Source organism: Corylus avellana, chromosome ca6 (genome assembly GCF_901000735.1).
Source record: "Corylus avellana chromosome ca6, CavTom2PMs-1.0".
NCBI classification, from domain to species: domain Eukaryota; kingdom Viridiplantae; phylum Streptophyta; class Magnoliopsida; order Fagales; family Betulaceae; genus Corylus; species Corylus avellana.
The window spans coordinates 4,397,949-4,419,209 of record NC_081546.1 but is presented as its reverse complement, the minus strand read 5'-3'; the positions used below and the strand labels follow the sequence as shown (position 1 = coordinate 4,419,209).

At 36.7% G+C, this 21,261-nt stretch overlaps 2 protein-coding genes and 1 pseudogene across 2 annotated transcripts; all 3 read right to left on the bottom strand.

Moving 5' to 3' along the window:
- Nucleotides 1-1,817: 1,817 nt before the first annotated feature.
- Nucleotides 1,818-3,677, bottom strand: LOC132184017 (cytochrome P450 78A7-like). Its single transcript, XM_059597498.1, has 2 exons — nucleotides 2,694-3,677; nucleotides 1,818-2,456 (listed from the first exon to the last, which is right to left on the bottom strand). The coding sequence occupies exons 1-2, from the start codon at nucleotides 3,675-3,677 to the stop codon at nucleotides 1,818-1,820; spliced, it is 1,623 nt and encodes a 540-aa protein (XP_059453481.1).
- An 8,285-nt stretch (nucleotides 3,678-11,962) lies between these two features.
- Nucleotides 11,963-16,891, bottom strand: LOC132184235 (uncharacterized oxidoreductase At4g09670-like). The gene is made up of 2 exons (XM_059597789.1): nucleotides 16,329-16,891; nucleotides 11,963-12,806 (listed from the first exon to the last, which is right to left on the bottom strand). Exons 1-2 carry the CDS (start codon nucleotides 16,875-16,877, stop codon nucleotides 12,186-12,188), a joined length of 1,170 nt encoding a protein of 389 aa, XP_059453772.1. The 5' UTR covers nucleotides 16,878-16,891; the 3' UTR covers nucleotides 11,963-12,185.
- A 1,286-nt stretch (nucleotides 16,892-18,177) lies between these two features.
- LOC132185937 (uncharacterized oxidoreductase At4g09670-like) lies at nucleotides 18,178-20,469 on the bottom strand (annotated as a pseudogene).
- Between the last annotated feature and the right edge of the window lie 792 nt (nucleotides 20,470-21,261).

Sequence of the window (21,261 nt, the reverse complement as noted above, 5' to 3'; positions counted from 1 at the left end):
AAACAATTCATATTTTTCAGGGATTTGGTTTAAAATCCCACTTTTTGTATATGAAATCGTAATGCCAAACACATGCACCCTTAGTCATCTATGATCCTTTCTCAAGTCTAGTCATTATTTTCTCTCTTTTTGAATCACTTACAATCTTCAATTCTTAGTTTATATTTACTATCATATATATGTTGTTATATTAGAGCGATCTTAATTATGTTCGGCGTCAAATTTCATAGATGTACGGTAGTAGTAACCATCAATTTCGGTCACAAATAAGACAGTAGACTGAATTTCCCCAGGTAGAGTGAGCAAGTCCATGAATAGTGTTTTCCCAGTACATATATAAATCTATCAGTCCAAATTTGGCAAAAAAAAGGGGGGGGGGGGTTTAGTAACTTGCATTTGGTGACGTGTCAATGGCTAGACACGTCACTAAATGGATGGTGACATGGTGTTAGTGACGTGGGCCACATGACACTAATCTACTGGTCGAGACTTTAATTTGGTGACCTGCCGACTTTGCACACGTCACCAATTGGTTACATGTGGAAGTACACACGTCACCCAACAAGAGGTGATGTGGCAATAGTACCACATCACCAATTTGACGACGTGGTCATAGTATCACATCACCAAAGTTGGTGGCATGACAATGATAACACGTCACTAACTTTGGTGACGTGATACTATTACCACGTCACCAAATTAGAGATGTGGTACTATTGCCACGTCACCAATTTGGTGGCGTTGCACTTTAGTGATGTCACTAATCCCAATGCACCCAAAGAAACCAGTAGAATTCCATTAGGCCTTCTAATAAATGCACCCAAATAAACAAAAGTGTACATCATTGTAGTTACCAACCTATGCATATACAGCTTACAGTTGATATGCTATGGTGAACATATCTATCGCATAATTGACAAACAATAGCAAAAGAAGTGGTGATCATGACAAGGAGACTCTTCTTCTTGCCTTCCTATAGTGAGACGTCTACCTAGCTAAGTTTTCTATGAGCTTTGCGTATATATATATGGGACGTCTCGATAAACATATATATTATATTACGTACGTACCTCCAAGAATATGTAGTCAGTATGCAAAGCTTACAAATTTAATTCATATTTGTCCATCGGCAAGTTAATTAATAGATTATGTTAATTAACCATAATATATCTAGCTATATCTCAATTGATAATCTGTATATGAGTCTTGGTTTGCACACGTGCTTGCAGGTAGGATTTTGTTTCTTCGATAATCTTGAGAGTCATGATGTTGCCCAAGGTTTATGCATTATATATTCAAGCTAGAAGCAAGTTTTGACATCAACCTGCAAAAGGGGCTAATCAAACTTATACGTAATTGTGCAGAAAAAGTCAAAGTGAACATATATATATATACACACTTAGATATAGATTATATAATAGCAGCTTTTTGTTTATTCTTTTCTTTTGGGTTGGGGCCTGGGGGTTATACATACGTACAAATTAACTAGTTTATATATAGTTTTTCTCTACGTTAATTAACATGGTACTAATTAACAAACATATACACACTTTTCAAAATAGACAACAAAATCTAGTACTATATATATCTCATAAACAATAACATCAACTTTCAAAAAACACAAACTTTTCACACATCAACTTATTTAGTATCTTGATTACATATAGATCGAGAACATTCTCTGAAAACATTCTGCAGTCACACCAACCAACTAAACCGTAGCCATATATAGTATCTATCATCGTCCATCAGTTTTATTCTTCACAAATATATATATATTTTTTTTTTCTCAAAATACATTCAGGTGGCAGCAAACCCTAACCGTAAATAACTGGAACACCATTCCTTGGAACAGCCACAGCAAAGAGAGGGTTCTTCATCTCACAAGACAACTTCAGGATCTCATGAGTTAGGTCAAATGGGTTAGCCTTGTCTTGAACCCATTTGAATTGGTGCACCAACTTAGCCACCCAAAGGCTTACAGTGACGAGCCCTAGGTTCTTGCCAGGACACACCCTACGACCAGCCCCAAAGGGTGCGAGCCTGAGGTCCCCTCCCCTGGGGTCCACGTCAGCACCCTCTTCACTCTTCAAGAACCTCTCTGGCTTGAACACCAAAGGGTCCTCCCACACTTTCGGGTCATGGGTAATTGACCACATGTTAACCATGGCGGTAGTGTTGGCTGGCACCACCATGCCGTTGCTGAAGTGGACATCCGACGTGGATATCCGGGCCCATGAGAGGAGGGGCCCAGGTGGGTGGAGACGTAGGGTCTCCTTTATGACAGCTTGGAGGTAGGGCAATTTAGCCACATCAGCATCTGTGACGTTTTTGTTTCCCACAAGAAAGTCAAGCTCGTGGTGAAGCTTGTTTTGCGCATCATAGTTCACGACTAGCTCCGCCATGACCCACTCAGTTAATAGTGCAGTTGTATCAGTACCACGAAAGATCATTTCCTGCATAAAGGAAATAAAAAATATAAATAAATAAATAAAAAGCCTATCAAATTGTTTGATTAGAGAAAACCCACAGAGAAAATACTTCTAATTGATTTTAGAGAAATAATTGGTGTCAATAATTTGTTTATATTCTTTTACAAATTTAATAAATCAATTATTAAATTTGTAAGATGATATGAAAAAAATATGAACAAAATATTGGTACCAATAATTTATCTTAATTTGAATACAAACCCACAAGACGGCCACCATGTCATCTTCTTCAAGTTTCTCATCCCCTTCTAAAGAGAGTAGAACATGAACAAAATCAGAATTGTCAGAGAGCCGGCTGGAATCAACATGGCGGTGCTCATCTATTATTTTCTTTACAAGCTTTCTGACACGAGGCACTAGAGCTGAGCAGCGTTCGTTGATATGAAAAGGGTCGTAAAAGTAGCTGAGCCATGGGAGATAATCAGACCAGTTGAAAGCACCTAAGACCTCAAACCCTTCTCTAACAATCTCATGCAATTCTGTAGCCTCAGCATTTTTGCACGTGAGGTTGTATCTTTTTCCAAATACGGTCCCCATAATGTTGTTAAGCGCCGCAGCTTGAAGGTGCTTTCGTAAGGAAACGGTGCCATGAAGTGATTGCTCATTGGCGATGGCATGCAACATGGCGGCGCAGTCCAGCTGGCGGCCGGCTTCGTGAGCAGCAATGCGCTTCGACGCAAATAGGTGAGCTGATGCAATCCTTCTTAGGAGCCGCCAGTACGTTCCATTTGGAGCGAACCCAATGGCCCTGGAGAACATCAGGGTCTTAGCGGATTGCTTGATCGGACGGTTGGCGAAATGGGGAGAGGTCAAGATTTCACGAGCAATTATGGGATCGGAGGAGATCACGGCAGGGGTTGAGCCCAAGCTAAAAGCCATGAGCTGGGTGGCGCGACTGGAGGAAGCCATGCGAGCAAGAGTGCGATGAGCCAAGCCGTGGCTCAAGGTGAATAAACTGCCGAAGAGAGGAAGGCCTCTAGGTCCAGGAATCGGGACCTGGCCCATTTGGTTCCTGCCATCTTTCCAGGCAAACCCTCCAGTGGAGAAAGCCCAGGTTAGAAAGGCAACTGAGAAAAGGGCCATGAGGGTAGAAAAGAAAACCAAACACAACAAGTTTTGGCTTTCCACAACAGCTGGGAGTGCAAACAGACACCAGCTCCAGTCCATAGAAGAAGTTAACTCCATAGCTTAGAGAGAGAGAAAGAGAGAGAGAGAGAGAGACTTGGAGGGATGATGGTGGTGATCGAGAGGGAAAGTTTGCTTGGTTTAAATAGAAGTGCATGCGTAAGAAGGAAGGAACGATTGCCGAATGAAAGATTTTCTTAATTGTCGGGGAACCTTCCCCTCCCTTGAGGTATTAGCATTTCTCTCTTTCTTAATTCACCACTTGTTCTAAGAACTTAAGCTGATAGGGAAAGGGAATTTGGCTGACATAATATTAAATCTGTCAAATTAACAATTATCCCAAAAGCTTAAACTGACAAATTTAATCATTTAACCATTACTTTAACACTCCCTCTCACGTGAAATATTTAATTTAAATGAGTGGTGATTTGATAGAGTTAAGGTTGGATCCGATGACCTTTGGCTCTGATACCATGTTCAATTACCTGTTATCCCAAAAGCTTAAACTGACATAAAGTGGTAATTTAATCACTTAATCATTACTTTAACAAAATCATCATTTGTCCAAAAAACTTAAGCTGATATGAAGAGCTAAATTTAATCATTTAATCAACACTTTATCAATATTTTTAAATTTTTTTCTTTTAATTTCACCTACTTTTGGAATGCGGTTGGTGCATGATCACCATATTTTTTAGTAAGAGGATATTTTAAGCATTTTAACAAAAAAAAAAAAAATAGTGAAATTAAAAAGGAATTTTGTTGGGACACATAAAAATTAAAAGTTTAAGATTATGATTAATTAGAAAAACGCTAATACTTTCAATGGAGTAAATAAAGTTTTTTCTAAATATTAAAATGATAAGGCTAACTTTGAAGACTTAGGGTCTGTTTGAGATTGCGTTTGAGGGGCGTAAAAGTACTTTTAACACTCAAAAAGCCTGTTTAAAGAAAAAAGTAGTTGTTTGGTAAAAAAAAAAAAAATTAAATGAGCTTTCAAGGGTTTAAAAAGCCTAAAAATTGCATGTCAACGCACTTTTGACAAAAGCTTAAAAATGAAGTTTTTGCCCAAAAGTTTTTTTTGACTTAAAAACTCTATTTCTTAAATATAATTCTAAACAAGCTCTTAATTATAATCGAGAAAATATGAAAGTAGTAGCTAAGAGCAAATGAGAGAGAATTTCGTAAGATATCCTCCTCGTTAGGGATCGCGGAAGGTCAGTCAAGCAAGGTGAGAAAGATAAGTCAAGTCAAAGGTTGGAATACTTTACAACCCAAGTAGTGACTGAAATGTCATTTCATTAGAAACTTCGTGTAAAATTCCTATTCTTAATAAACTACAATCTGTATATCACTAAAAAGAATAAGAAATTCGGTTAAATAAATCCTCTTTTATTGATCTTGGAAAGGTAATAACTTATAATAAGTCATTTCTTCTAGCTACTATACTTCCTTTCTAAGTCTTATGAAATAGATTCCGTGAGGTTGAACAGAAATTTCTTGGCGATTACCTGGAGATGAAAATCCGGAAAAGTTATGATAAAGAAGTTCCTCGTTAATTTTATAATGATTAATTAACTCGAAGTCATGGTAAAAATAAGATATCAAATATGATAAGTTGTTGGACCAGAATGGTTGCCATTGGGTTAGATACAAAGTCAATTCTCCCATTATTGGCTTTCTAATTGGGTGTTAGGGTTTTTTCTGATGTAATCTTTTAGTTTTGCTCGCCCATCGTTGCCTCCTTGTATGTTCTTGCTCGTGTAGGGCATCCATGGCTTTTAGGGTGTATTGTTTTTGAGAGATTGATTGTGGATCCTTTTTCTTCTATCTATTGATCGAGTTTTCATTAAATTCTTCCCCCCACCCCACCCCCCCAAAAAAAAAAAAAAAAAAAGAACTATCTATCTCCTTTGAGCTTCAACTACCTTTGATGAGGTAGGCCCAAATCAAATTGACCAAATAAATAAACCAAATTCTATTGGATGAGACTAACCGGTAAGAAAATTTGAAAGGAATTGATTAAGTACAACCTAGCTTCTTCTAATGGCAAGCCATAAAATAAAAGAATGGAGAAAAATAATTTTACCACAGCACACAAGATTATTCCAAAACACCTCAAGGATGTGGTCCCTCAAGCTCTCCCAATTAGGGATCATCAACAAAGACATCTAACTATCTCAAATAACGCCTCTAAAATCCAAAATCTTCCTCCAATTAAAACCCCTAAATTTGAGCGTTGAGTGGGGAAAATATTGACCATTTATTTGTTTTATGCCCCTTCACAGAAATGATTTGGTATCATCTTTGGAATAGATGTAATATTCCTTAGCCTCTAAGAACCAGGAGTGATAGATGGGCCCCTGCTTCATAGGCAAATCTTTTTTCTCCATTAATTGTGGTTAATTAGAATCATGATGGTTTCTATAGTGTGCGGTCTATGGCGCAAGAGAAATGTTTAATTGTTTCGGAGGATAAACGGAGATTTGGGTGCATTGTCTTAAAGATTATGTTTTGGGTTAGATCTGAAGTCAACTTCTTTAAGCGTGTCTATAATTCTTCTGTTAATCGCATTCTAGTTAGCTCTTGGAGTTTTTTATGATGCAATCTTTTAGTTTTACTTACCCCTGTTTACTTCATCGTAAGAGTTTGCTTATATAAGCCACCTCCGACTTTTTATGGATTTTATTTTTTAGGGATTGTTTGTAGATTTATTATTATTATTATTATTATTATTGAATTTTTTCAATAAATTTGTATTTTTCCCAAAAAAGATAACTCATATATCTAGTCAAATTCTTATTTGTAGAGATTTTCTTTAATTAGGTTTCTCAATCATCTCAGCATCATACAGTATTCCATTTGTTTGTTTATCATTATTGGGTCGCGTTTGTTTGGGTGACTCTTCCATTACACTTTAGTTGTCCCACTCACGACACATGCGCATGAGTGCGGTAAAAAGTTAGCCCTTAAATTATTGTCATGCCGTGAAGACAACCAAAAGAGTTATTGGAATCTGCGTGTTCACATTGTATCCCAAGGAAAATCTACGCTCTGAGGAAGAATATTTGCAGTACTGAAGTGTCAAACACGGTCTAAGCACGCCTTTAATTCCTTTTCAACTTCAAATAAATATGTTTATACAACTACTTTCAGTTGTATAACTTGTATGAACATTCTTTTTTCTTTTTGGTAAGTAGTTGGATCAACACTTGGAGCATGTTTGAGTGTGCGTTTAAAGAGTCTAAAAGTGTACTTAACACTCAAAAAATCTATTTGAAGAAAAAAGTACCCGTTTAGTAAAAAAAATTGAAAGCGTTTTTAAGGGTTTAAAAAGCTCAAAAATTTCGGCAAAAGCTTAAAATGAAGCTTTTGCAAAAGCGTTTGCCAAAAATCGAACTTTAAAGACAAAAAGTACTTTTTGGCAAGAGGCTTTTTTTTTTTTTTTTTTTTGGCCAAAAGTGCACGGATACTCTTTTCTTCAAACAAACTTTTTAAATGTTAAACGCATTTTTAGGCCTCTCAAATGCATACTCAAATAAACCCTATATAACTACTTCTCTTGGTCTGCATCATATACTGCCATTGTTTATAAGCAGGACTAAAGGTACTTCATTCAGGCAATTGTTAAGCAGAAGAGGATATGTGGTGCAATTGAGACAAGCCTTTTTTTTTTTTTTTTTTTGCCATTTCTCCCCTTACCCAATTTTCTTCAAAAGCCACTAAGTTAATTGGTATTGATTTTATCTTCTTACCTCTCATGCAGTAGCTCTCAATTTCAAAGTACAAGGTGTTTTCTTAAAGTAGCAAATTTTACTTGCTCAAATCTTCACAATAAACATACTTAATTTTTTCTACAATAAACCACGTGACTTCTATTTAATTAATTTTCTTCTTCTTTCTGGGGACAGTGACAGAATTAATCCCAACACCTTCCTATAGTAAATTAATCGAAGTCTTGAGATGTTCTTTACTTTCGGCTGCTTGGTTGCTTGAGAGGAAAACAAGGGAACTGAATTAATCCCAACACCTTCCTTACAACATATGTTTGGCTATCTAGGGAACTGTGGATGGATTAAGGGAACCAATGATTTTGGGAGGAAACAAAATGGTTACCGGAGAGAAAGGGAATCCCACTATTTCCCTTTCGTCCCCTTCTTCTCCATCCAATAAATAAACAAGGGAAAAATATAAAAAAGCCCCCCAAACTATCAGTTGTTTTCGATTTAGCTCCCTAATGTTCCAAAAGTGATAAAGTAGCCTCCAAACTATCAAACTATTGCATTTTGGCCACTCCGTTAATCAAAACCATCAGTTTGGACGAAAACTGCAAAACGACGTCGTTTTGTTATGGGTAAGTTACTACAATGCCCTTTTATGAAAAAAAAAAAAAAAAAATTGGGAAAAATATAAAAAAGCCCTCCAAACTACCAGCCGTTTTCATTTTAGCCCCTTAATGTTCAAAAAGTGATAAAGTAGCCTCCCAACAAAACAACGTCGTTTTTCAGTTTCCGTTCAAATTGACGATTTTGACTAACGGAGTGGCCAAAATGCAATAATTTGGTAGTTTGGGGGGCTACTTTATCACTTTTGAAATATTATGGGGCTAAATCGAAAACGGCTGATAGTTTGAGAGGCTTTTTTATATTTTTCCCAATAAACAAATACAAGCATAAAGCACAACTTGAAACCAGACAACGACTCTAAATCGAAGCCTTCCAAAAGGCACCCTCTGATGTTATTTTCAGTAGCCCTTCATGCTGTTAAATCAGCCCAAGCAACACAATATTACCAACACATTTTCTTTGAGGAGAACTTATTAGTGTCATTTGTAGCCTCCAAAACCGATAATTGGAGAATTGTCTCCATTATTTATGATATACTTGGTCTCCTCAACTCCGTTTAACAGTTTATTGAGCTGTTCAACTCACAACTTTCTTACATATTTGAATTTCTTATTAAATCTCTCCCTTAATTGTGGATGAAATTTGTAATTTGAGCCAGGTTTAATAACACTCTCCTATGAGGGAGCTCATTTTCATTCCAATTACACATAAACCTAAAACAAACCTAGGTAAACGTCAATCTAGGTGTAGGCAACGGACTACAAGGCAGGTGGCCTCGTGCGCACTCGTTAACAAGACGCATACTTTTTAAGTTAATTAAGTATCGAATTTGTTATTAATAATTGTACATTGAAGTACGTACTTAAAATAAATAGGAAAAATATTGTAAGCCGGCGGATCGTGCTAGTCACTGCTACGGGAGAATCAAGATCAATGGTGGACCTTCATTTGCCAAGCTCTTGTAACATTGCCGTAAAGTGTATTGATAGACTTGGACCTAAAGTTTCCCTATTCACCAAATGATTGACACTTGCTCTCCTCATTCTTAGTTTTCTCGTGGAAATTAATCTCATGATTTATTGCATTCTCGCACAAGTCCGATCGAGTGATCATTGTGCAAACTCTCGAGTATCTTCTGCAGCAAATTGCAAGTCAACCCTCCTAAAACTTTCTTCTTCCGCTCAAAATTTTCCATGAAACCATGGATAGTTTGATTTACATTATAATTTTATAAACTATATCCATTTGCGTCCAATAATACACCAATTGAAGTAATTTAAGTAAAGAAAGAATTGGAAGTAGCCATTCCACGTACAATGCATGTAGCAATAATAATATATATCTTGCTGCCTTTCCCATTACGTCAGTAGATCACTGCTATAGTAAAAAAAGAAATGATAGAGAGAGGAAATTAGTCAATCAATCTGGATTTGTGTTCTACTAGGAAACTGTTCAGGCACACGTGGGATGTGCACGTGAGTAGGACCTCGTGGAATGGGTAAACACGCTACTGCCCTGGCTGCCCGCCCTACCACACGCTAGTCCCCTGGCTGCCCGCCCTAACACACGCATGCATGTGTCGTGGCGAAACGATAACCAATTGGGTCCTCGTATTTTGAGCCAAGGATCCGACATTCGTGGGCACAATTACTAGCTTGTTGATCTGGGAATTTGTTCTGTACGTGAAAGAAGAAAAACTAAACAAAACTAACAGTCAATCTCGTCCAGTTGCATGTTCTAACAACAAAAATCAACAATTGCTCAGAAAAAAAAAAAAAATCAACAATTGTTGTTCGGATTGTTACAAATATAAGAGTTCTTATTATCAGTAACTCAAACAGTAAAAACAAAATTATTTGCCTCAACAAGTTTTTGGATAATTCGCAAAATTATTGGAATAAGTAAGTCTTATAAAAAATTTTATTACATTCCTATTGCGAATGTACTTATAAGTGTTGAGTTTCACATTAAAAAAGTATAAAAAAAAAATCTTTAATATATATAAGTAGATCGAAGTTCATTAGCTTAAATTTTTAGGCTAGAGTGGTGTTCAAATGTATATATTAATGTACCATTGATAAAACTCTCTAACTGTTTATCCCGCCAACAATTTTTATTGAAATGGAGGGAGTGTGGTTTCCTAGGGATTTTTACTAGAATTATAATTAATCTAACCAAACCAAATCAAATATTAGATAATTAAATTCAGCTTGATTAAACTAATGGAGTTTCTACATTCAGCTTGAGTTTGACTTGAGTTCATTCATATATTAAATTTGAGCATGTCAAAAATTCAACTAGTTTGAGCTTGACTTAGCTTGGTTTAGGGGTTAAAAGGCTTTAGAGGTATTGGCTAAAACCGTTAACCATAACCACCTAGGCGGTTAGTAAAATTCACTAACGGCTTCTGCTAACCGCCTAAGTGGTTAACCAGCAGTTAGCGGACCGCTTTTTAAAATAAAAAATTCTGCCATTTTAATTTTTAATTTTTTTTTTTTAAAAAAAGCCAAATTTATGTCGTTTCTATGGTACGTAATACAATAATATCATACTACATACGAGTCTACAACGTCGTTTCATGTATATATATATATAGTTTTGAAAAAAACTAAAACCCTTAACCATAATCGCCTATACGATTAGCGGTTACCCCTAGCTCAGTTTGCTTCACTGGCCAATCCCATAATTTTTTAAAAAATAAAAATAAAAACCATATAAGTTTAAAAAGTTCAGAAAAGAAATTGCTTCAAAAGAGCATAAAATATTAAATTAATAATTATATATCATTAGTTTACTTACAATATTTAGCGTCAAAATTGTTACTTCTAAGTTTGATGAATTGTTGGTTTCTCTCGAGCCCATGGAAATCCTTACTCGCGAGCTACCCATTGAGCTAAACTCAGATTGTTTCTTCGCGTGAGCCCCATATTCATGAGCGCATTCCTAAACAAGCCTCAAAATAAAGATTGAGTTTGACTTGTTCTTGAAGAAACAGACATAAACAGACTTTTATCGAGCTCAGTTTGTGCTTTTCATAAATTGTTCAGTTTATTAAGATGTGTGAGCTTAGGTTAATTAAAGATTTTATGAAACTCGTGAGTCTGTGAAATGTCTAAAATGTCTTCCTCTAATTATAATGTGTGATATGATATGAGGTAGAAAAAAATTTGTGTTCACATGTCAGACCCGAGTCGTATCGAAACATGTATATAAGACGATTAGGTCAATTATAATCTCTGACCTCTTTAATTAAACGGGTCAAGCCCATCAACATTAATCCTCTAATTTTGTATTGGGTCCGTGTCGGGTTCACATGTCATGCCAAAAATTGTCTATCATTATGTCGTGTGTCAAGTTCAGGTCGTGTCGAAGCATAGACATAGACTATATATAAGTCAACTCTAATTCGATCCATTTAATTAAATGGGTCAGACTCCTCAATCATAATCCTTTAATTTCGTGTTAAATTTATTACTAATGTTCTTACCAAGCAAGAGGATCCTCTCCCGTCCAAATCCTGAGCCTCTTGCTGAAACTTAGTATTATAATTATTAATTGCATTCATGTGAGCCTTCTTCTCATATGGGATTTTGGACTTGATTTCTTTTCTTATTGTAGACATGTAGGGTCTTGGTAACTATTAGCTATCTTAGCTGACATGAGTTTTGGGTTTGACTCCCTCTCTAACAAAATCGAGCCTAAGGCCAAGGGGCTGTCCATCAATGTCCGAACAAATTTTTATTAGGCATAATTTTTATTTTTATTTTTATTTTCTCATTTTTTGGACCAATTATAAGCTTTCTTTCAAACTCAAGTTCATAAAATTCCGAGCTGTTCTAGAATGACTTCCATGAAATGCTCTATTTGGTAAACAAAACTGTAATGAGAACAGGTTTTCAGGGAAATGCTCATCTTCCTGGGAATCCAATTTCCTCGTTACTTTTTTGGGCTATCAAGCAGCTAACGAATGGAAATCACACCAGCCATCATACCAAGTCATTCCATCAAGTTTTCACTTGTTCACATATTTACTCATTCAACGTGAAACAAGCAATAATGAAGTCACAATATCCAATTAACAACGAAATCTTGAATACACATAAACAGAAATCAGAAAACATGAATATGTTTTAAGTAGATAGCAGACACTGGCCTTATTTGACATGTAATAACAGCAGACAAGCTCAATGAGAAACCACCTGATACAAAGGCATGTCAATCATCAATTCCCAACCTCAACAGTCTCAAAACCTCTCTCAATCGATGCCTTGACTGCATCCAATAGTAGTTGTGTCTTCCTACTGATGGTTGGCCACTTCTTCTCAGGTTTCAAACCCTTTGCTTTGATATTTTCTACCAGGCGGGCAAATTCTCTCACCATGAGAGCCTCCTGAGGAAGATCTGTTCCAATAGTGTGCTTACTTAGCCGTCGTACCCATGCTGTCACAAGTTCATTGAACGCTAACTCTGAACCTGCAGAAAAAGAGGCCTCCTTTTCTTCAAAAGGAATGACAAAATCATGAAGGTGTAAGGTTCCCTTAGTCCCAACAGCAGTTACATCCATGGTCAAATTTGACAAGAAAGAGCAGTGAAAGGTGGCCACTTTCCCATCTTCCCAAGATAAAGAAGCACCACAAGACAAAATCACTCCCACTTCATTAAACACAGGCCCACGCAAGGCTATTACTGTTTTCGGCAACTCATAGTCAACAGCCCATAGAATTGACCTGATGCAATACCACCCAGCATCTCCAAGAGCACCATGCGCATCAAGATCTGGCTTGACACGAATGTCATTCACAAGAAAATCGCGATCAGCACCGAATGTAAAGCAGCTGTGTACCTGTGATACCCAAAAGCGATTATCTTAGAAGTACAATAGCAAAATCTCCATTCAGAAACAAATTATTTGTCAACAGTTGACATTAATGCCTTTTAACCACGCATGTCAGATCCTTCCAAACATGCATGCAGTTACTGGTCATGTTAAGTAAAGTTTTTGACGAGGCGAAAAGTGAAAACTGTTTTTGATGGGAGGCACATTTGAAAAGTATTGCCTATGGCGTCCACACAAAAAAATTATTTGATAAACTTTTTAAAAGTGTCTTTTAGTGTTACTAAAAAGTAAAAAATCTTGGAAGTGTTTTCAAAATATGAAAAAATAAAACCAAAAGAGTAAAAATTCAAGGGTGGCCGCACAGCCACCTCCTTGTTGGGGTGGTTGAGCGGCCACCCCCTCTCCTGTTGGGGGTAGCTGCACGACCATTCCCTTTACTCTGTTGGGGGTGGCCATGCGGCTACCCCCTCTCTTCTGCTAAGAATGGTTTTTTTTTTTATTTATTTATTTTTTTTTTTATGAGTAACAAGTCAAGTTTTCATACCTGAAAAAATAAACATGTGTTTTCTCAAAATATTTCTATAAGGAGTGAGAAATTTTCTAAAAAGTGTTTTGTTTGGTACTTATTTTTTAAAAAGCATGTTTTTTCAATAAAAGACTGTTCAAACACATTACCAAATATGGCCCATATTTTTTGATTAATTTATAAAATATGTCAATTAGGGATGCTAGCATGACTTAACAATTACACATGCATGTGAGCAGACATAAAAATTGTATCTAAATCCCACACCCATTTTCCTCCTTTTATAGATTTCATAAGTGTCCACATAAAATCACAATGATATTTACCATTTCATTTAGCCAATTGCACATTCATTATAGTTTCTCATGGTTTCCTATACTTTTTATTGTACTATACATATGACTATTACTTATAAAGAGTAAATAGTCAAACAGAGCAGCAAAAAATTAGGTATATAATTCTTACAGGCACATTGCATCAACAAGAAGGCCATAATTCAGTCCCAAGCATTAAAGGAGAAGGAAAAGGAACTCATCATATCCAACATCCCACCCAATCTCTCTGCCACTCCATTTTCCTTCCACACATAGCAAGGACAAAGGCAGAGATCTTTGCAGCAACCTCAACACCACAGGTACATCCAAAATTTAATTCAAGGCTATTAAATATACAAGTTTTCCACCCTAGTCAGAAATTTCTAAGTTCCAGTTCTACAGTTTCAGTACAGATAAGATCACATACAAAAATTTTCTGATGATGTGAGAGTGGTGGTACAGGTGGAGGCTAATAATGAAAACCAAAGCATTAGTCCACACAATGAAAGATTGATTGACGGAAATCCCTAAGCACGTCAGACTACAATGTTCTTCAGAAATTAAGAATCATTAAAGACACCAAGGGGTGGAACCCAAAAACAAGCAAAGCAAAAGCAGAGCAACTTTTCTTTTTCGCATACAGCGTGTTTTGTCACTTGCTTGTGCATTACAAGCCTTTTAGCACATGCCCGAACACGTCTCAAAGTCACTTCTCTGCAAAAGAAAAAATATATATGGACAAGGAAAGATAGAAAATTTGGAAAATTTCAGAGAGAGAGAGAGAGCATGGTCAAGGGAGAGAAGTGGGAAAGTGCAGCGGAGTCAGTTAAAAGAAAGAAGTTATGTTGACTCATCTTAGGTCGTCTCACATCTTACAAATTTCATAATTATACATCAGCCTTTTTCATAAATATACCTAGCCCCAAAACCTTTATACAACCCCATTTTTTTTTTTTTTTTTTTATAAAAAAAAAAAAAGATCTAATTAATCTTCCCTCACAGGGAGCAGAAGCATCCATATGTCCAGAGGATTTACTATGACAAGCCCAGTGAGCTAAGGGCCTAATTTCCCAACCTCTTTCGTTGCACATAAACAACTACAGAAAGAAAGACAAAGCATCCTTAATATCCTGAATTCAATGTGTATAGACCAAAGAGGGGGGATGAACAACATAATGAACAAGATTCATGCATCTCCTTCATAATCCACAAGCTGTCATTGTTGTTCCAATGCAATAATCATTGAGAGATGAGCAGAAAAAGCTTCCACCTTGAAGGGAAACTAAAATCCACTCACTTTTTCACCATAACACCAAGACATTTCCCTCACTATCTCTTACAATGCATGATTTACAGGTCTACCCAGAATTAAAAGGACTCAAAAGAAAGTTAACTTGATGGCTTTCCCTCCCTGTAGAAATGTTGGACCCACATAGGCGTTGATGAACTTCCTTAACCAAACAGTGGCAGAACCAAGTTTTTGTACTTTGGGCTTGAGGGGAGGATTAATATAGAGAAAGTTGACAAACAAAGAAACAAACAAGTGCCATGAAATAGGTACCCAGAACTTTGTTACATACAACAAACCGAAGAATTGGCAGAAGAGAGAGAGAGGAAAAAAAAACAAAAAAAAGAGAGATAATTTTCCCTATCCTAAAATTGAATCACAAGGATACAAAAATTTCTCCAATCCTCACTCAACTCTCTTGCACACAATTTTATTTTTCCCTCTCGTTCTGTTTTTCTTTTTTTCTTCTTTCTTTTGTTTGGGGGTTATATTTTTGCAAATTATTCAGCCCCCGCAAACCATACTCTCTAACACATGAAAGAAGAATGCCGATACTACACCTAACAAGTGGTGTAGTATCGGCACAAAGGTCTAAATGAATCAAATAAACCTTTCTATTGACAAGAAGTTTAATACAATTCCTGGACACTTGCATAAACACACCCACAAATATTTTTTCTTGACATTACCAAACAAAAATTTCCTCGAAAGGCAATCCCTTTAATCACGCAGGACAGTATATTGGTTTAATATCCCACCAATAATTATCTTGTTTGATGTGTCAAAAATTGACTATACTAAATATGTTGCATGTTGGAAGGGTTGGGAGGGTTTCTTTGAATAAGAATTCAGTGCTCAACGCTAATATGTTAACAAAAGATGGGAGTTTGAATACAAATACAGAAGCAACGAATTGTGCTAAACGCCATTCGAAAGCAAGCTTTTGTCATGTGGTTAGCAATGAAAAATCATTTAACAACTGGGAATCGATTGACGAAATGGGGATACAAAGGTGAGGTTAGTTGTGTGTCTTGTCAAAATGGAATGGGTAGCTGAGAACACCTTTTCTTTAAGTGTAGCTACAGTTCAAGAATATGGAAAGAAGTAATGAGTAGATGCAATGTTAATCATCCTCCAGTAAAAATAAAAAACAGAATTGTGCAAAAATTAAGGTTGTAGACTGCAGTGCACTTGTACTCTGTAGACTAGTATAATGTATTTCCCATATCAACCCCTCTTGTAATACACAATATATCAAGTCAATGACAAAGATGAAGCCTTTTGGGCTTGCTAGCTAGGCAGTGGATGCATGACTCTCAAGCTTGACCTTTCTAAATCAGAACATTACCAAAAAAAGAAATGAAACAGAGCGAAATTAAAAATGTAGGAAATTTCCGCACCGATTTGAGCTGCCCGAAATGCTGTTTATCGGAGAGGAACTCCCTCATCTTGGCGGTCCTGGGATGGTGCATCCACATGGTGCCGTCCATGAACTGCACCCCATTGGACTCGCAGGCCACGATGATGATGTCGAACTCGGCGGCACTGAGGGCGACGGGCTTCTCGAGCAGCACGTGCTTCTTCTTCTGGGCGGCAAGGACGGCCCAGTGTATGTGCAGGCTGGTGGGAAGGGGCAGGTAGACGGCGTCGACATTCGGGTCGTCAAGGACGGCCTCGTAGGAGCCGTAGATCTTGGCGTCGGGGGGGAAGTTGTTGGCGGACGCGAACCGCGTGGCCTTGTCGAGCGAGCGGCTGCCGATGGCCGTGACTGCGGCGTTGGGAGCAAGCAAGATGGCGCGCGAGACCTTGCGGGCTATCTCGGCGCAGCCTATGATTCCGAATCGGACGATTGTTTCCGCCATTTCTTCGGGGGACAGTGGAAGCAGTGCTGTAGTGGTGTGTGGGTATTTTTGGCTTTTGATGTTTACGGAAGAATGTTGGGTAGTCATTGGCAAATACAGAAAAAGAACTGTGCCAAAAGATTATTGGATTGTGTGGCATTGAATACAGGACCTCTAAATCAACGTTTATATGATTATATCCATATATGTAATACGTGGAAATTGTCCATGGACCACGTCATCACCAAAAGACACGTGTTTCGTACAATGATTTAGTGGCAAGGAAAATGTACTAGACACGTGTCTAGTAGCAAAATCATTTGTTTTTACCACGGCATGATGAATTCCATCTCATCCGAACATTTACCCCTTAGCAAAGTTTAAAGGAAAAAAGAAATGTTAGAATCTAATAAAACTCCTACATTTTGTCCATCAAAATTTTGGGTGGTAAAGTGTTATTTGATAAATTGATGTAAAATGGCACATGGTCCAAGTTGATGGCAAATGACATTTTGCCACCTAGGGTTTTGATGGGCAAAATGTGGGAATTTTATTAGATTCTAGCATATTTTAAAGGAAAATGCTAAAATTCAAACTTTTTTGTCCAATATAAGTTCAACTTTTGCTTTATTTTTTTATTTTAAAAAAATAAAATAAAAAATGAAAAAAAAAATGTTTAAAGCAACTCTATCTATTTTTGGTCTTTCAATGAAAAATAGTATTTTTCTTCATAATAATGACATTTTCTTAAAAAAATTACATTATTATGAAGAAAAATATCATTTTTAATTTTTTTAAAAATACCAAATAAAAGAAAGACCAAAAATAGATAGGGTTGCTTCTGATATTTTTTTCATTTTTTTTAAATAAAAAAATAAGGCAAAAGTTGAACTTATGTTGGATAGAAAAGTTGAGTTTGTATCATGCCTCCAAGCTCCAAGTTTAAATCTCTAAAAAAAACTTAACCTACGCCCTTAGCTAAAAGTGTCATTGGACCCGAAAGGACTCGAATTAGGATATTCGATCTCTAGTTCATTTATATTCCGTTAGTTATAGTGTATCAAAGTATTTTTGTCTCTTCAAAAAATGAAAAAAGACAAAAATATTTCTCAGACTGAATTCTCTCCGGTTCTTTTGAACTTAAGAGGATCCTGATCCCAAAGACTCCATACCTAAAAAAACAGAAAGAGTTAGGGGTTGAGCATTGGAGCAACGATCATATCCATTAATTCACAGTAAAATCTTGAATATATATATATATAAACAGACATCAGAAAGTTAACGTAAATACGTTTAAGTAGATAGCAGAATGAATGACAATGGCCTTATTTGACATGCAACAACAGCAGTAGTCTCAGACAAGCTCAATGAGAAAGCACATGATGACATGATACAAAGACATGTTATGTCAATTCCCAACCTCAACAGGCTCAGAACCTCTCTCAATCGATGCCCTTGACTGCATCCAATACTAGTTGTGTCTTCCTATTAATGGTTGGCCACTTCTTCTCAGGTTTCAAACCTTTCACTTTAACATTTTCTACCAGGCGGGAAAATTCTCTCACCATGAGAGCCTCCTGCGGAAGATCTGTTCTGATAGTGAGCTTACTTGGCTGTGGTGCCCATGCTTCCACAAGTTCATCGAACGCTGACTCAGAACCTGCAGAAAAAGAGGCCTCCTTTTCTTCAAAAGGCACGACAAAATCATGAAGGTGTAAGGTTCCCTTCGTCCCAATAGCAGTTACACCAATTGTCAAATTTGACAAGAAAGAGCAGTGAAAGGTGGCCACTTTCCCATCTTCCCAATACAAAGAAGCACCGCAAGACAAAATCACTCCCACTCCAGTACACACAGGCCCACGCAAGCCTATTACTGTTTTCGGCAACTCATAGTCAACAGCCCATAGAATTGACCTGATGCAATACCACCCAGCATCTCCAAGAGCGCATCAAGATCTAGCTTCACACGAATGTCATTCTCAAGAAAACGGGGATCAGCACTGAATTTAAAGCAGCTGTGCCTGTGCATGGTACCCGGCCAAAAGCGATTATCTTGCAAGTACAATAGCAAAATCTCCAATCCAAAAAGAAATTATTTGTCAACAGCTGACATTAATGCCTTTTAACCATGGTTAGACTTATGTGGATTAATACATTAATACATTAGGATCCATTTCATTCAACTTGTACACATACAGGAGCCATCCATAGCCACATTAATACGTTAGTCCTCATATGCTTCCAAACATGCATTATGTTTGGTAAAGTTTGAAAAGTGTGTTTTTGCATTGTGTTTTGAAAATAACTTTTGAAGATGTGAAAAGTGTTTATGGTGAAAATTGAAAATTGTGGTTTTTGGAGTTCACAAAAAAAAAAAAAAAAAAAAAAATTGTTTGGTCAACTTTTTAAAAAGCGTGTTTTAGTGGTGAAAAGTACTTTTAATGAGAGTCACATTTTGAAAATTGTAGTCAATGGAGTTCACAAAGAGAATATTATATGGTAAAATTTTAAAAAGTGTGCTTTAATGTTTCTAAAAATAAAAATATAATATTAAAAAAAATTCAAAAAAAAAAAAAAACTAAACTAAACAAAAACAAAAAACAAAAAAAAGTAAAAGTTCGCTCGTTGGGGGGTCATTGCATGACCATCCCCTCTGTTAAGTTGAGGGTGACTATGTAGCCACCTTTATCCTATTAGGGATATATAGTCGTGTGGCCATCTCTATACTATATATGGAGGCAGTATATTTTGGACTTAAAATGTCCAAACTGCCCTAAACAAAGAGAGACCTTACCTCTATTCCTCCTTTCTTTGTTTTGTTTTTTTCTCTAAAATCAAGACAATTTTAGTGTTTCAGGTGTAAAATGTATATGCATGTAAGTCATGTATCATTTTATGTCCATTTTAATGTTAACATCTAATGGATTGGCCAAATTGCAATGAAATAATAGTTTGAAGGTGCCAAATGTCACAAAATGGTAGTTTGACGGTGTTCTTGAAAATAATAGTTTAGGGCAGTTTAGACATTTCAAGCCCAAAATATGCCCATTTATGGCAAGCGTTACAAAATATATCCATTTTAATGCCCTGACTAACCAAATGAATTTTTTTTTATTTTTTTTTATTTTTTATTTTTTTAAATTAGTTGGAAGGAATTATGTGTCACAAATGGTAGTTTGGAGGGATAAATGTGAAAGAGGTATCAATTAAGTGGATAAGTGTGTTTTCCGTACGTAGTAAATGTTCGCACCGATTTGAGCCGCCCAAAATGCTGTTAATCGGAGAGGAACTCCCTCATCTTGGAGGTCCTAGGGTGGTGCATCCACATGGTCCCATCCATGAACTACACCCCATTGGACTCGCAGGCCTCGATGATCTCAGCGGGCTTCTCAAGCAGTACGTGCTTCTTCTTCTGGGCGGTGAGGACGGCCCAATGTACGTGCAGGCTGGTGGGAAGGGGCAGGTAGACAGCATCGACATTGGGGTCGTCAAGGATGGCCTCGTAGGAGCCGTAGATCTTAGCGTCAGGGCGATCCGGAAGTTGTTGGAGGACGCAAACTGTGTGGCCTTTTCGAGCGAGCGGCTGCCGATGGCCGTGACTACTGTGGCGTTGGGAGCTAGCACATTGGCGCGCAAGATCGAGCTTGCGGGCTATTTCGGCGCAACCTATGATTCCAACTCCAACGATTGTTTCCGCCATTTCTTTGTGGAGGCAGTGATGTGTGGGTATTTTAGCTTATGATATTACGTACAGGAGAATATATGTTAGGTAGTTATGGGAAAATATAGTAACAATTAATGATATGTCAAGTAGTTAATTAGTAGTTTGGTCTGTGGCATTGAAGAGTGGATATGTATCTAACGTTGTAAAAAAATAAACAATGTCTCTAGAAGAGAGCTAGAGTATACGAATGTGGATTTTTCAAAATAAATAATAAATAAAAATAGATATTATTTTTATTTGTATATATACTATAGTATGTGTTTTATGCCTAATTGTACTTGTTAGAGCCATGAGATAAAATATTTAATTTAATATTGAATTCGATTGAGTGGATTAGTATGGATTAATATAATTGTGCGGCTTTCGAAGCTTTAGAGGAGCTCCCCTTAGGCAAAGCCTTTGGGCTAGCTCAATTAATTTTTATTTTTATTTTTATTAGCTAGATACTTAATTAACGTTAGCTTGAGAATAAATAATAAATAAACATGTGTTATTTTTTATATTAATATATTTTATTATGTCTCTTTGTTCTTGTTAGACCCGTGAGATAAAATATATAATTTAGACATATTGAATTCAATTGAGTGGATTAGTATGGACGAATATAATTAATTGTGTGACTTTGAAAGCTTTCGAGGAGTTCTCTTTCTTAGGCAATGCCTTTGGGCTAGATTAATTAATTTTTTTTTATTATTATTTTCAGCTTGAAATTTAACTAATTTGAACTTGATCCATATATATATATAGAAAACAACTAGAGTCCATGCG